This window comes from Vigna umbellata, chromosome 9, assembly GCF_029865625.1.
Source record: "Vigna umbellata cultivar VRB3 chromosome 9, Vumbellata_1.0, whole genome shotgun sequence".
NCBI lineage: Eukaryota > Viridiplantae > Streptophyta > Magnoliopsida > Fabales > Fabaceae > Vigna > Vigna umbellata.
The window spans coordinates 24,934,074-24,950,292 of record NC_142173.1 but is presented as its reverse complement, the minus strand read 5'-3'; the positions used below and the strand labels follow the sequence as shown (position 1 = coordinate 24,950,292).

The 16,219-nt window shown below is 28.1% G+C and overlaps 1 protein-coding gene across 2 annotated transcripts; it reads left to right on the top strand.

The window, feature by feature from the left end:
* The first annotated feature begins 11,420 nt into the window (after positions 1–11,420).
* Positions 11,421–16,219, top strand: LOC124832294 (granule-bound starch synthase 1, chloroplastic/amyloplastic-like). 2 transcript variants are annotated; one of them, XM_047306472.2, is made up of 14 exons: positions 11,421–11,576; positions 11,807–12,153; positions 13,118–13,198; positions 13,293–13,391; positions 13,494–13,583; positions 13,897–13,960; positions 14,052–14,152; positions 14,247–14,356; positions 14,451–14,694; positions 14,798–14,974; positions 15,082–15,273; positions 15,379–15,465; positions 15,552–15,680; positions 15,778–16,219. In XM_047306472.2, the coding sequence occupies exons 2-14, from the start codon at positions 11,818–11,820 to the stop codon at positions 15,892–15,894; spliced, it is 1,827 nt and encodes a 608-aa protein (XP_047162428.1). In that variant the 5' UTR covers positions 11,421–11,576; positions 11,807–11,817; the 3' UTR covers positions 15,895–16,219. The 2 variants fall into 2 exon arrangements, with proteins under 2 accessions (XP_047162428.1, XP_087954820.1); XM_088098694.1 differs by having other exon boundaries at positions 11,451–11,576; positions 11,810–12,153.

Sequence of the window (16,219 nt, the reverse complement as noted above, 5' to 3'; positions counted from 1 at the left end):
CCTGACAAGTCTCTGTAGATAAAACGAGAAAAATAGTTGATGAATAATTCAAGTAACACTTTGCTCCAATCGTGGTTTACTCCTAATAATTAATAGACTTTTTTTAATATTAAATACTATGTTAATAATGTGCTTCCATAATATTACCAGAAATGAGAGTTAGGTAAAATTTTAAATTAGCTTCAAAATATCATATATGCCTTGGATTATAAAATATTAAAAGTTTAATAAACAGTCACGTGTATTTTATACGAGTGTTTTCTGTTTCGAAAAGTTGTTCTTGAATAAATAAAGTTTAAATCAGTCTTCTATTATTGATTGTGATTAGGTTTTAGCTTCTCCAAAATTGTGGATTATTATTAGTGACCCAACTGGTTTACAATTTTCAGTTTAATTGGCCGTTTTTATTTATGGTTGATATAAATTTAATATAGAAGATAGTTGAGAAATGAAATTTTTCATATGCATGATGTTATACTCAAGTTTTATGTGTACCATTTCCTCAGGATATTGTTTGGTATAATATAAATTTTATGTTTGGGTTTGTGTACAAAAATAGTGTAATATTATAATTGTGAGTAGAATGGTTATTGGAGTTAAACTGATTAAAATTTAGAGATATTTATAAGATCAAAATTGTCATTTTGCAATAATATTTCAATCGAAAGAAAATGACCAAAAATACAAGTACTTCCAATCAATTAAAAATGTTAAGAATGAAAATTTTAAAAAAATGCCGAGGGATTAATTGGCGGAGAAAGGATATTTTGATAAAATTTGGATAATGAACCACAGCACCATGCTGGCGGAAAACAATTTTATGTTTTTTTTATAATCACGATTTTATATGTTAAATGACTATTAGTTAATTTATAATCACGATTTTATATGTTAAATGACTATTAGTTAAGTAGTGCGCATATATTTTAGAATTTACCAACAAACATTGAGTTGTATAAATGTTATAATTAGAAAACATTTTATCTTATAGTGCAAAAGATAGGACAATTGGTTGAGTTTATTATGTATTAGAAGTGAAAAACATTAAGTCACAAACAAATATACAAGTGTAAGATAAATTATTGGAATTATTTAAGAATTTAAAAATTAATGAATTGTTACGTAGGGTATAGATTCATTCAGGAGTTTTTATTTTGAATCATTGGTTTGATTGAAGTACTTAAGATAATTTAAAAACTGTGACGTTATGGAGAAATATGACATTATATAAAATTAAAAGCTATAGTATTTAGCTGAAATGGACTAATGCGCGTGTAACCTAAAAACAGGTAAGTTAGTACCAAAAATTTTCATCATAACATTTAATATTTTATATATATATATATATAAAAGTGGCATCTTAAATAATTATAAACCTATACAATCATTCATCATATTCAATTTTAATTCGACTCACAACATCATCAAAGTTTATTCACTCATAAATTAACTTATAAAAGGTCAGGATAACTATTTAATTTACTTTACTTTAATAAATATCTTTGCAGAACTTTGACTTCTTATATCTAATGTGTGTATATGTGTATGTATATATATATATATATATATATATATATATATATATATATATATATATATATATATATATATATATATATATATATATATATATATATATATATATATATATATATATATATATATATATATATATATATATAGGGGTTTGCTAACGTGCGTACGCCTTTTAGCAATGTGTACCGGATTTTAGTAGACAAAAATACCCTTATATATCATGGATTCTAAGTTTTAAGGTTAAGGGTATTTTAATAATTTTCATTTTCAAAACTTAAAAAAAAAAAAAAGAAACCCCCAAATCCTTGCTCACCTCTCTCATTCCTCTCAATCCTTTCTCTTTCATCTCTCTCACTCCAACCTTTTCTCTGTCATCCCTACTGTAGTCCCAATTGAAAATATCAGAAACACTTGACTTTAAACAATTTGCCTTTGTAAAGAGTTGAGTCATTGACATATTCACCTTCAGGCAAAGGTTCATTCAAGATCTCTTCAATTTCACCATCTTCACTAATTTCTCTAATTTCATCATCTGCATATGTTGAATCATCATCTCTAAAAAAAACCCTCCAAGCCAATTACCAATTCTTTCGGATGTCAATTATGCTTGTGAAAATTAGATAAAATTATATATGACAAAAATTATAAAATGAAAACTCATTATAAAGTCATTTTTTGTAAGAAATTGTTTAACAACGAGCGTTTCTGATTTTTTCCAGGCCAATTACCAATTCCTCTAATGTCATTATGCTTGTGAAAATTAGATAAAATTTGATAAGACAAAAATTATAAAATAAAAACTCATTATAAAATCATTTTTTGTAAGAAATAGTTTAACAAGTATTTCTGATTTTTTCCAGGTCAATTACCAATTCCTTTATGCTTGTGAAAATTGGATAAAATTAGATGAGACAAAAATTATAAGATCAAAACTCATTATAAAATCATTTTTTTGTAAGATTGTTTAACGGCAAGTGTTTCTGATTTTTTCAATTGGGGCTACAATAGGGTGTTTCTGATTTTTTCAATTGAGACTACAGTAGGGATGACAGAGAAAAGGTTAGAGTGAGAGAGATGAAAGAGAAAGGATTGAGAGGAATGACAGAGGTGAGCAAGGGTTTTGGGGTTTCTTTTTTTTTTTTTAAGTTTTGAGAATGAAAATTATTAAAATACCCTTAACCTTAAAACTTAGAATCTATGATATATAAGGATATTTTTGTCTACTAAAACCCGGTACACATTGCTAAAATGTACCAACTGAAAAACAGGCGTACTCGCCTTAGCAAACCCCATATATATATATATATATATATATATATATATATATATATATATATATATATATATATATATATATATATATATATATATATATTAAGTATATTGGTTATAAAAATCGTTAAGAGAAATATTAAAATTTTAATATTTATATCTAATATTACGATAATTTTTAAATAAGTTTTAATGTTAGATATTATTATGATGTTTGATATTTTAATTATAACATTTTAAAATTATAAATTATTTGTTATTACATAAAATTTTATCAAAATAAATAAGTAAATAAATATAAAGTAAAGGAAATTTCACCAAAACTAAAATAAAAAATTACATTTCACAAAAATATAAACAGATTATATATATTATTAATTTTTTAAAAACTAAATATATGGAAGTAAAATACTAAATCACTTATACTCTATTAGTAAAAACTAAATTAGTTAACTTATTTTCATAATGAATTTTTTAAAGAAAACATTCATAAAAAAACATGAAAAACTTTGAATTGTTAAAAAAAAATGTAAGTATCAATGTTATTTCCTTCTAACTTCAAAACATCATGACAAACTAAAGTGTAACTATTTTCCAGCCAAAATTTCTAAAAGTTCTTTCTTCAAGTGTGTTCTAAAATATAAACGACTTCTATAAACGCGGTATAAATAAATAAATAGAAGTTTGCATTCTTAAAAAAGCTAAAACATTACTTACATATTCATCTTGATTTTTTTTTTTAAATATCAACACATATAATTAGTTGTACCATTAAATTCACCTTAAGTCAATTAGTAGATGGAATTTGTCATGTTATGTCTGAAAATAAAACCATTTTACCCTTCTTAGTTTGCACATTGAAAAACTGAGTGTAACATCTTGTAATCTCACATTTGAATTCATAATTAATATATTGTAACATTACATTTAAGGTAACATTCCATAATCTCACACTTGATAGTTCATAGTTGATACATATATATACAGTATATATATATATATATATATATATATATATATATATAAGTATATATATATATATATATATACTTATATATATATATATATATACTTATATATATATATATATATATATATATATAAGTATATATATATATATATATAAGTATATATATATATATATATATAAGTATATATATATATACACACATATATATATATATACACACATATATATACACACACATATATATATATATACACACATATATATACACACACATATATATATACACACACATATATATATACACACATATATATACACATATATATATACATATATATATATATACACACACACACACACATATATATATATATATATATATATATATGTTTTAAACTCAGATTTCAACTACAAATTCATAAATATAACTCGAATTCTTCTAATTTATTCTTCTATCTCTTTCTTCATTGGCACTGAATCAGACGACATTCCTTCATATGCTCCCGTATAACGAATTATACGATCATCGCACATACACAAACACAAACAAGTAGGGTGAGCTAACATGCAACCAATCATTTATAAAACATGCATACTTACTTTGATACACTCAACAAATCTCATATAATTATTATGTCGACACCCTCATACCATCATACAAGAATCGCATCATAGATACTCATCCATTACTTTGATACACTCAACAAACCTCATATAATAATCATGTCAGACACCCTCACACCATCATACAACAATCGCATCATAGATATTCATCCATTACTTTGATACACTAAACAAACCTCATATAATAATCATGTCAGACACCCTCATACCATCATACAACAATCGCATCATAGATACTCATCCCACAATACCTAATAGACACTCATCCCACAATACCCAATAGACACTCATCCCACAATACTCAATGGACACTCATTCAACGATACCCAATAGACACTCATTCCACAATATCCAATAGACACTCATTCCAGAATACCCAATAAACACTCATTCCAAAATACCCAATATACACTCATTCCACAATACCCAATAGACACTCATTCAGATGATACGTTGATGAGCGATCACGGGAGGTTATGCACTTGTGATGACTTCTACTTCTTACAAATACACTTCCAAAATACTCCATACCATCCACAAGGTTAGTCCTCAACACTATGTCCAAAACCGGCACATAGACCAGGACCTCCTGCCGCTCTCACCACATAATTCATCCTTCTTTACTTGAGACTGGATGATTATTAGAGTATCAGTTTAACCTCCAACAATAGGACCCTCAACATCAACATATACACAAAATACCATATCATTACAGAATCTCTCCACGAGACTCATACCATGCTTATATTCCTCAACTCATATTATACCATTACAAAATCTCCCCATAATACTAGTATCAGGATAACCTCCAACAACAGGACCCTTAACACCAACATATACAATAATACCATATCATTACAGAATCTCTCCACGAGACTCATACCATGCTCATATTCCTCAACTCATATTATATCATTACAAAATCTCCCCATAATACTCATATCATGTTCAGATGCATAAATTCAAATCCAATATAATACAATCATCACATAAATCATACAAAATGAATATATCACAAAATAAATTAACAATACTAAAATATCACCATAAATGGTCACCGGAGAAGAATCAAATGTTTGACGAATTAAACTCACCATAAACGCCAGTACATATGACTAGTCACAACTTACTGGATTTGACCAGGGCTGCTCTACGATCAGGGATGTACCAACTCCGATTTTTAAGATTCCTCTATCCTACCATCACAATTATAATTCATAATTTCATATCTACCACAATAACATGAATTCATCAAAAATTTTCATTCCAACAAGATATATTGCACAATAATTTAACAATACATAATTTGTTCAACAATATTTAAGTTAAAAACTTCTCGAGTAGACTTCCAGAAAAGAGAGATGTGTCACAATGGACAACTTAAGTACCAAGTTTTTCTTTAGCCAAAGTGTTCCTCAACTAGTTTTAACAAATTTCTTATTTACAGATTCAAAACAACAACATATAATATTAACACAGAAATTCAATATAGATAGATATACAGTAAGCACATATGTTTTTCATTAACAATATTCACACAGAATTTCAAGACATGAATAGTAATAAAACAATACTAAATCATAATATAAAAGCTTAGAAAGGTTAGCTCGCCTACCTCTATTCCAACTTAATCTCTTGCTCAGAATTTGTTTCCCCGAAAACCCTCTAGAACCTCTACTCTTCTTGTAACTAAAAATTTCTTCCTAACTCTTTCTTCTCTATTTCTCAAGATTTCTCACTTGATTCTTCCTCTCTTTGTGCAGAATAGCCTCCCCTTTCATGGCTATTTATAGTTCAAAAATTTTACTTTTCACCAATTTTTTAATATTATTTATTATTTTATTATATTAATATTTTAATCACCACTTGACATATTATATCCCTCAATAATGCCTTCAAACCTGGAGTGTTTTATCCACTATCAATATTTTAATTTTTTAAACAAAAAGGTAGAAAAAAGTTTGAACCCATGTTCTTGAAATCACCACAATTTTCTACCAAAAGCTACTAAAATTTCTTATTTAGCTTTTCACATTTTATTTTTACATAAACTTATTATATTTTCCATTCACAAAGAAATTTATTACTACTAGTAATAAAATTGTTACTATTAAGGTAAATATTTTTCATGGGTCTTACATTAACATCAAAAGATCATATATATTTCTTAGATTTATTCTTAATCATAAGCACTAATTTCTTAATTTGAAAACTAATAGAAGTAAAAACAATTTAAACCTAAAATCTACTATTCATCCTTATATCATGCTAAATTAAAGACGAGGTAAAAAAAAAAATTTTAATAATGAAACTTGTAAGCTAAACATAGAATATATATTTTCTAAATGAATATTAGTAACATATATATCATTCACTTTAGAACCACCAAAGATAAATCATTTAATAGTGAACAATCATTATTTATATGTATCCTTAGTTTAAACATTGAGTCCATTATTTTACTTAAAGAAGAAGTTTAATATGTCACTTATAAACTTGAAATAAGTTAACAACCATCGAATTTACTAGTTGAATTTTTTTCGTACACTAAGCAACTTTCTTTTCAAGAAGTAAACATATTATGAATCATAGAGACTTAGCTCCAACAAAAACTGTAAAAGAAAGAAATCCTTGATTACAAAATATAAGCATATTAAGACGTCTAGCAAAAGAAGAAGAAACATCAATAACGTAAAATTGAATTTTGAATTTTAGAATGAGTCATCCACTAACTAAAGATTCAAAGAGTGATGTAAGCAAACAACCTCGTGACGAACAATTTTTGGTAGCTAGGATGATCCTACCTACTTTTACATGAATTTAGTGTTGTTATTTCCCATAAATGGATTATACTGTACAACCGAATGAACCTGTGCCAACTCTTATTTATTACTACTCTTATTTACTACCTACTTACCACATTTCTACCTTTGCATCACCAAATTCATTACTTCATACAGAATTCTAACTTTGCATATCGGGTAATTACCATACCTACACTCATAAACTCTCTCTATGTTCGTCATGCAAATGCAAACTGTCAAAATAATAGACTTGCACTCTTTTTTCTGTTAAAAACTGTATCTTTACACTCTTTATTATTGAATAATTTGTACAAGTGGTTTTGTGGGACCCACGTAATTGAAGTTTTATATGATTTTCATTAATAAAATTAATATAGTGGTTGTAAATCTAGGTAACTTCTTTTTATTATAATAAAATTGAGAAACAACATTTGAATTCATATAAAAAAAAAATCCAAATTTGACCTACAATATTAAATCCTCATTTCACACAAGATTGAAAATGAATAATAATTTAAAACTTTTATTATAATAATTTTAGGAGTAAGGTAAAAAATAATGTGATTGTGACCATATTATATATATATATATGGGTTTGCAAAGTATATCAAGTTTTAGTAGAAAAAAAATCTCCATTTATAACATACTTTAAACCTAAGATATTTTAATAATTTTTATTTTTAATTTAAAATAAAAAATAAACAAAATCAAAAACACTCACATAACACTAATCCACATTCCTTACTTATCCAATTTATTTCTTTCTCATATCTATTTGCTTTGTTTCTTTTATTTATTTATTGAAAATTATTTTCCAAATTCATTTATCCAAAACTTAATTATAAATTTTAAAATATTTATTATTTCCTTTTATTTAATCTTTAAATCTCTTTTAATAAACACATAAATAAATATCAACCCATATATAAATATGATGTTAAAACTAGTTTATTTTAAGTTGTGATAGGTTATAATTTGATCGTCTTCATTATTCCAAATATCTATCTATATTTGTAAATTTTTTTTATAAATAAGGTAAATTAAAAGCATAGTTGCATTATGTTAATAAATTTGGCAAAAGAACCTGACTAAATTAAATAAGAAGCTGGAAAATCAGAAAATTATTTGGTACAATTATCTTGAAAAGTCATTGATAGTAATGGAATGAAATTGTATTTTCCATTTTGTTGTTGAAATAGAATAGAGTTAGAAGTAGAATTAAGTAGTGGATGATGTTATGAGAGTGAGAAGTCAAAATTAGGGCAAAAAATTAAAGAGTGGGAAATATGAAGTGGCAACAAATTGTTGTGCTAAAGTTTCTGATTTTTTTTATTTTAAATTAAAAGTAAAAATTATTAAAATACTTACTTTACTAAAATGTATCAATAAAAAAGAGTTTATATATTAACATTATTTATTTTGTAATTTTTATTTATTTTTCATTTAATTGTTTTTTATATATATTTTGAAATATTAAGCCATAATTTTGTGGAAAATGATACCATTAAAGTTTAGTTATTACATTTTTTTTAATTATGTCCTTTTTTTTCAATCTGTTTTATGGAATATTTAAGGTTTGATATTGGTTTTAGGAAATGTTATGAATTTTCTAATATACTCTTTGTTTGTCTACTAATTCATATTAAGCCATAATTTTGTGGAAAATGATACCATTAAAGTTTAGTTATTACATTTTTTTTTTAATTATGTACTTTTTTTTCAATCTGTTTTATGGAATATTTAAGGTTTGATATTGGTTTTAGGAAATGTTATGAATTTTCTAATATACTCTTTGTTTGTCTACTAATTCTTAATTAAAGATAATTCTAAAAAAATATATTTAATACTCTATTAATGTTATAATAATATAATTAATTTTAGCTTGTTTTTTCGAGAACGTATGGAACTGAGAGAGTATTTAATTACAAGTATGATACAATTTTTTAAAATATCACCTTACTACATAAATTAATTACTAATTGAATGGATAACATAAATGATCATGCATTATAATAAATTAATAATATATTGCTATTTTTTTAATAGTAACCAAAAGTTATTGAAGTTACACAAAGTATTTTAATAACATGCAATTCAAATAAATTTAAAATTAAATTACGAACTGGGCCATTTGATTGTGTTTCGTCTTCCACCGTTCATTCCCTGAAAGAGAACATTTCATTTTATTAAATTACATTAAAAAAGATAAAGATATACTCCGACAACGACAAACTTGTTCTTAGAAACAATCATTTTTATGTTCATTATAGTCATATTGTCATTCAGTACCATATCAATTATTAGAAGTGTCACCAAGTATATCCTTATTACTATTGTTCTGTTATATTGTGCATGAAAATCACAGTGATAATTATTATCAACATTATTAATAATAATATTATTATTTAAAAACATATATACATCAAAATAAAATTTAGTATATATATATATATATATATATATATATATATATTTATTGATTATTTTGAAATTTATTATTTCACAAGATATAATTATGTTTAGGGAAATATATATGAGTGAGTAAATTTGGTGACGAATACTAAATAAATATTCTTAATGAATATTTATAAATTATGATATAAATATTTAATTATATCATAATATCCAATTCGTAGATATATACTACTTATTTTTTTATATTTTTTAAATAATATTGTATAACACTGTATAATTAATTAAGTATTAAAAAATGTTAATTGACAATTTCAAATACAACATATTTGTTTGTGGTGATATAATAGCATGTCATACTTAACAAGAAAAGACTCTTACTATTCATAATATAGTTTTAATTTAATATGCTTAAAATAAGGGTCGAAGACTAAAAGTAATGATTTAAAAATTTTGAGAAATGAAAACAAAAGAAAATATTTTATATGGAATAAAATTAAAATTCACATGTCTTATATAAAAATGAAGAATAATAATTTTAAATTCTATAAAACTGAAAAAATAAAGAATTTTTGTTAATATACAGTGTACCCTCAAGCAAATTTGGAACCTTCTGTGTCAATTATCAAGCTTTTTCATCTCATCAATCAGAGACTAATTATAATAATCCATTTATGTATTAATAATAAATAGAATTTCACTTAGAAGACTAAAATAAAAATTTACTTATTTTATAAAGATTAAAAATAATAGTTTGAAATTTTACAAAAAAAGAAAACAAAAAAAAAACACAAGATACCAAAATTAAAAATTATTATATCTACATAGACCAAAAATATATTTAATTAGTATATAAATGAAATTATCACAAGTTACTTAATTGTGCAGCAATACTAAGATAAGAGCTTGTTGTGCATACATTATTATATTCTTATCCAATTATTTAATCTTAGAAGTCTTTTAATATAATTTCTTTGACTTGTATTTATATGCTTCAAACTGAAAAACTTGTAACAATTAAAAAATTGTCAGACAATAAAAATTAATTATTAAACTATATCTAATATTAGGTAATTGCCTTTTTTATAAATTTAAATTGATTTTAAATTTTTTTGTAATCCAATTTTTTTATATAAATTAAATTTCAATAATAATTATGCAAACAAATATTTTTTATTACAATTTAAATAATTATCATTTCTCACTAATTAAAATATAGCACTGAATCAATAGTTAAAAAAGATGTAGCAGTGGAATAATGATTAAAAACCTAAATAAATATAAATAGAAATTAAGGTTTTACTTTAAGAGATAAAATTTAAAAAAATAATTAAATTTGATTAAATAAATAATTTTAAGAAATAAATTAAATGCGGTGGCTGAGAGATTCTCTTCACTGCATGCTCTTGAGTTGTATGTGATGTGGGACTCTCAATTTTTTGTTTCATAGCCAATGAATCTCTGTCACACTCTTGTTACTTTCTTTCTGCTCCCTCTTTGATTCCTTTTCTCCCCAAAGAAAAATCGAAATCCCATTTCACTTCCATCAGAAAATGAAAGCCGTTCTTTCAGTCAACTAATAATAATTCAGCACCCATTGCAACACATTCTTCATTACCCTACACACCTGGCTCTTACGTGTCTCATAGCTAATCAATCTTTTGGTCACACTCACAAAATCAGCATCAACCAAACCTAGGTGAAAATAATCTAATTTTTCTTACCTTAAAATGCTATTATACTCGCACGTGCTTGATCCCACATGCTACGATTTTCGCGGTGCGTAAGCGTGAAATTTGTCACTGCCTGCCACGTTTCGTTACACTGCAGGATCAGGAGAGGCTCCACATTGCTACAAATAAACCCTACTCAGATTATCTTCCTTCACGCCAAACACTCTCTTTGCACTAACCACATTCATTCTCTTGTCACTGTTTCTTACAACTCCTCCGTAACCCGTGAGTCACTTTAACTTTCTCTCTAACAAACTCTAATGCTCTTTGTTCATGTTTCACACTGATTTTCTCTACGCTACTACACATTTTATTCGATTGTTTAGATCTTGAGCATTTTCTCTCAATACACTGTAATGCTAACTATGTATTGTTCATGTATATTGGTTTGATCTCTTGGACTAGTTACTGCCATCATTGTGTTGTTAATGATGAATTTCTGGTGTTGCATGCAGAAGGCATTAGCATGGCAACAATGTCGATGGCATCCTACGCGTCAAACCGCACAGCTTGGAGTGTGGAGGCGAAAGTGAAATCATCGGTTTCGGTTCCGGTGAGCCTGATTAGGCAGGAATTGAAATACGATGGATTGAGATCTCTGGACAAGGTGCACGTGCTAAGCACGCATGCGACCAAAACGAGAAGCTCTTTGTCTGCTAAGAGTGGGAAAAGTGGACGTGAGAGGGTTTTGGGGAAGATCGAATGCGGGATGAACTTGATCTTCGTGGGAGCTGAGGTGGCACCTTGGAGTAAAACAGGGGGACTTGGTGATGTTCTCGGAGGACTTCCACCAGCTTTGGCTGTAAGTGGATTAATTGATTTATTTCTCTTGTCTGATTTAATTGTTTTGTTATTAAACTGTCATTAAACCAGGTTTTGTGGAGAAAATCTAAGTTAGATCTGTAAAAGGTACTCTGTTAAATCCAGCTCAAAGGCCAAAAACTCTAATAAATCTAGTTAGAAAAAAAAATTGTACAAATGGAGGAATAGATCTCACAAAATAACGGTGCTTCCATTATTTTATTATATTGGTTCATGCAACTGATTTCAAGTGTTTAAAATAAATAATATTTTAAATGTTTTCCTTCAATAAAATCTTATTATTTTAAGTTTTTTTTTTTCTGAAATCTTATCTAAAAGTTGCCTATTTGAAAAGGTTAAAAGATCTGGTACCAAACGAAAAGGTTAATCACTCAAGTAAATCTCAAAGAAAGACAAGTCCTGAGTTCATAAAGAGAAACATAAAAATTAATATTATTCTGAATTTTTATTATATTACCTTATGTTAATGAGTTAAAATTTAATATTTATGTTAGTTTTAATTTTTTATATTTATTTAAATATAAATATATGTACTATTATTTTCTATAATCTATAATTTAAATAAAAATAGTGCTAAAAAATAATATAATCCGAAGACTTGCATAAAAATAGACTTGATCATCTATTATTATTTTTTATATTTGATGTGTAATTTATAATTTGAATAAAAATATTATTAGAAAAATAATATAATTTTCAGATTTTCATGAAAGAATAAGAAATAAAAAATTACAATTATATTGATATGTCTATATTCTAAGTAGATGAATGGTTTATTTCTATTATTTTTCATTGTTCTATATTCAATATTATAGTTGGTTTGAGGTTTAAAATATTAAAAAATTTAGATATAATTTTAGACAAAATAATAAGACCAACTCTGTGTGTGTGTATATTTATAAATAATTCACTATTTTAACCCAGTCTTGTGCTATTTGATAAAGGGGCATGGACACCGTGTTATGACAGTGTCACCGCGCTACGACCAATACAAGGATGCATGGGACACTAGTGTGACGGTGGAGGTACTTTTTTCGTTCTAGTAATGTATCTGTACAAATCTACTTAACTCTTGGTTCTTGATTGAACTGTTTCATTTTCTTTCTTCTCTTTTGGTAGGTCAAAGTTGCAGATAGAATAGAGACTGTTCGTTTCTTTCACTGCTACAAGCGAGGTGTTGATCGTGTTTTTGTGGACCACCCATGCTTCCTTGCGAAGGTTATAATATACTTTTGTTGGCATCAATATTTATAGGATAGAGTACTCTATAACACCTTCAAATTAAACTAAGCATTTTTCTTGCATTTTTTATTTCAAAAGGTGTGGGGCAAGACCGGTTCAAAACTCTACGGCCCTAGAGCTGGAGAGGATTATGAAGATAACCAACTTCGATTCAGCTTGTTATGCCAGGTAACTTCCCCTGTAGTTTAACCTGCATAATTTTTTATTCATGATACACTGCATATCCTATAGCTCATAACTAATATTACCGCGGTAATTCGCTTCCCTTACTGCTAACACACGCAATAGTCTGAATCTATTGATTTAATTTCTCAAAGAAATGCCACCTTCTCTTGAGACATGTAACATTGTCGACTACCTCGACGGCCATTTTCAGTTTTAATTCGTCATCGCTGATTACATTTTATGAGAGCATGGATTTGAATTGACTATAAGATTTGATTCTGGATATGACGTTATCATTGCGTTCAACAACTTTCAGGCTGCACTTGAGGCACCAAGGGTTTTGAACTTAAACAGCAACAAGTACTTCTCGGGACCATATGGTATGGCTCTCTGGTTAATTCCTTGATCTTCGATATTCGGTTAAGGAAAACCTTTAAATTTAGTTTACAAGGTTTCTCTGTCTTCGGGCAGGTGAAGATGTGATCTTTATTGCCAATGATTGGCACACTGCTCTTCTTCCATGCTACTTGAAATCAATGTACCAGAACAGGGGGATTTATAGAAACACAAAGGTAAGGATTTTATTAACTTTCTGAACGCTTGTCTTCATCAATCACCATTTAATCTTTCCAGGGAAACTGACTTTCCTTGGTCCAATCATGGCAGGTTGCATTTTGTATTCATAACATAGCATACCAGGGTAGGCATGCCTTTGAAGACTTCCCTCTTCTCAATTTACCTAATGAATACAGGAGCGCTTTTGACTTTACTGATGGGTAAGACACCCTTATCTGTTCCTAAAAGACTTACATGTTCTAAATTTAGTATTTTACTTATAACATCTTTAATATTCTTATGTTTCATTCTCAGGCATCTTAAGCCTGTGAAGGGAAGGAAACTTAACTGGATGAAGGCTGCAATAATAGAATCGGACCTAGTGCTCACTGTAAGTCCATATTATGCCCAGGAACTTGTTTCCGGAGAGGATAGAGGTGTAGAATTGGACAACATAATTCGCAAAAGTGGCATCTCTGGTATCGTGAATGGCATGGATATTCGGGAATGGAGTCCAAAAACTGATAAATTCATAGATATACACTTCGATACAACAACTGTAAGTGTTATCTTCCCTGTGATTAGATATGGTTTGCTCAATGATATGGAATTGTGGATCATATTTAGAAATTAGCAAGTCCTTATCAAACTGCCGTTCTTAGGTCATGGAAGCAAAATGCCTGCTGAAAGAGGCCCTTCAGGCAGAGGTTGGCTTACCTGTAGACAGGGATATCCCTCTGATAGGCTTTATTGGTAGGCTTGAAGAGCAGAAAGGTTCAGATATTCTTGTGGAAGCTATCCCAAAGTTCATTGACCAGGATGTTCAGATCATAATTCTTGTAAGTGTCTTGATTAGATCGTTCTTGTGGTATTAATCCATTTTACTAATACAGCTAAAAGATAAAAGTTATATATGCTCATGGTTCTATCCCTTTTTCTTCCCCAGGGAACTGGCAAAAAGAGCATGGAGAAGCAAATTGAGAAACTAGAGGAAATTTATCCGGAGAAGGCCAGAGGGATAGCAAAATTCAACGGTCCCTTGGCTCACAAGATTATTGCTGGATCTGACTTCATAATAATCCCAAGTAGATTTGAACCCTGTGGTCTAGTTCAGTTGCATTCTATGCCATATGGAACGGTATAGACTATTGGCCTCTTTTTCTCTATTTCCTTAGCATCTACTACACCTTGGTGTTACGGGACAACATTTTCTGACCCTTTAAACAATAAATGTTTTCAACAGGTGCCAATAGTTTCTTCCACAGGTGGACTCGTTGACACCGTTAAAGAAGGCTTTACTGGATTCCACATGGGTGCATTCCACGTAGACGTAAGTAAAGTAGAAAAATAGTCTTGTCTTGTTTCTATTTGATAGAGAAGCGAATCTGAAAGATTGTTACTGGGGTTTTTCTGTAGTGTGAGGCAGTTGATCCTGATGATGTGGAAAAGTTAGCATCTACCGTAAAGAGAGCCCTTGAAACCTTTGGTACCCCAGTCATGCAAAAGATTATCAAGAACTGCATGGTCCAAGACTTTTCATGGAAGGTAAGCATGTGTGATAAAAAAATGGTGCATCCTCTAAGGCATAAACCAAGGAGGCAAATTCTGTTTATCTTATACCATTGAGATTATTATGATACAGGGACCAGCCAAACAATGGGAAAAAGTGTTGTTGAGCCTAGACGTTGCTGGCAGTGAAGCTGGAATTGAAGGTGATGAGATTGCTCCTCTTGCAAAGGAAAACGTGGCCACTCCTTGAGCATCACCATTGAGATCATCTTTCTCAATCAATACTTGCCAGCAATCTGATTATAAACGGAGCCACCTACAGATATTTTATCAACCATCTCTAAGGAAGGGGCGAAACTTCAATTTCAAGCAAAGTATGAAGCTAATTATCATAAAGCTTTTTCATCAAGGAAATTTGAAGTGCATGAGTTTTATAAGTTAAAAATAATATAGCATAAGGTGAATAAATGTCAATCTATGCTTTCAAATAGTAGTTTATGTACATATTACTACAAATCAAATGAGTAGTATGTTTGCCATAAATATAAAGTATTTACATGTGTTCCAATCCCAAA

Bases quoted from the DNA above. Each gene is read 5' to 3' on its own strand.
- LOC124832294 (XM_047306472.2), top strand. From the start codon at position 11,818: ATGGCAACAATGTCGATGGCATCCTACGCGTCAAACCGCACAGCTTGG. The intron at 13,584-13,896 runs GTAACTTCCCCT...AACAACTTTCAG, and splicing joins GATTCAGCTTGTTATGCCAG to GCTGCACTTGAGGCACCAAG. The intron at 15,466-15,551 runs GTAAGTAAAGTA...GTTTTTCTGTAG, and splicing joins TGGGTGCATTCCACGTAGAC to TGTGAGGCAGTTGATCCTGA.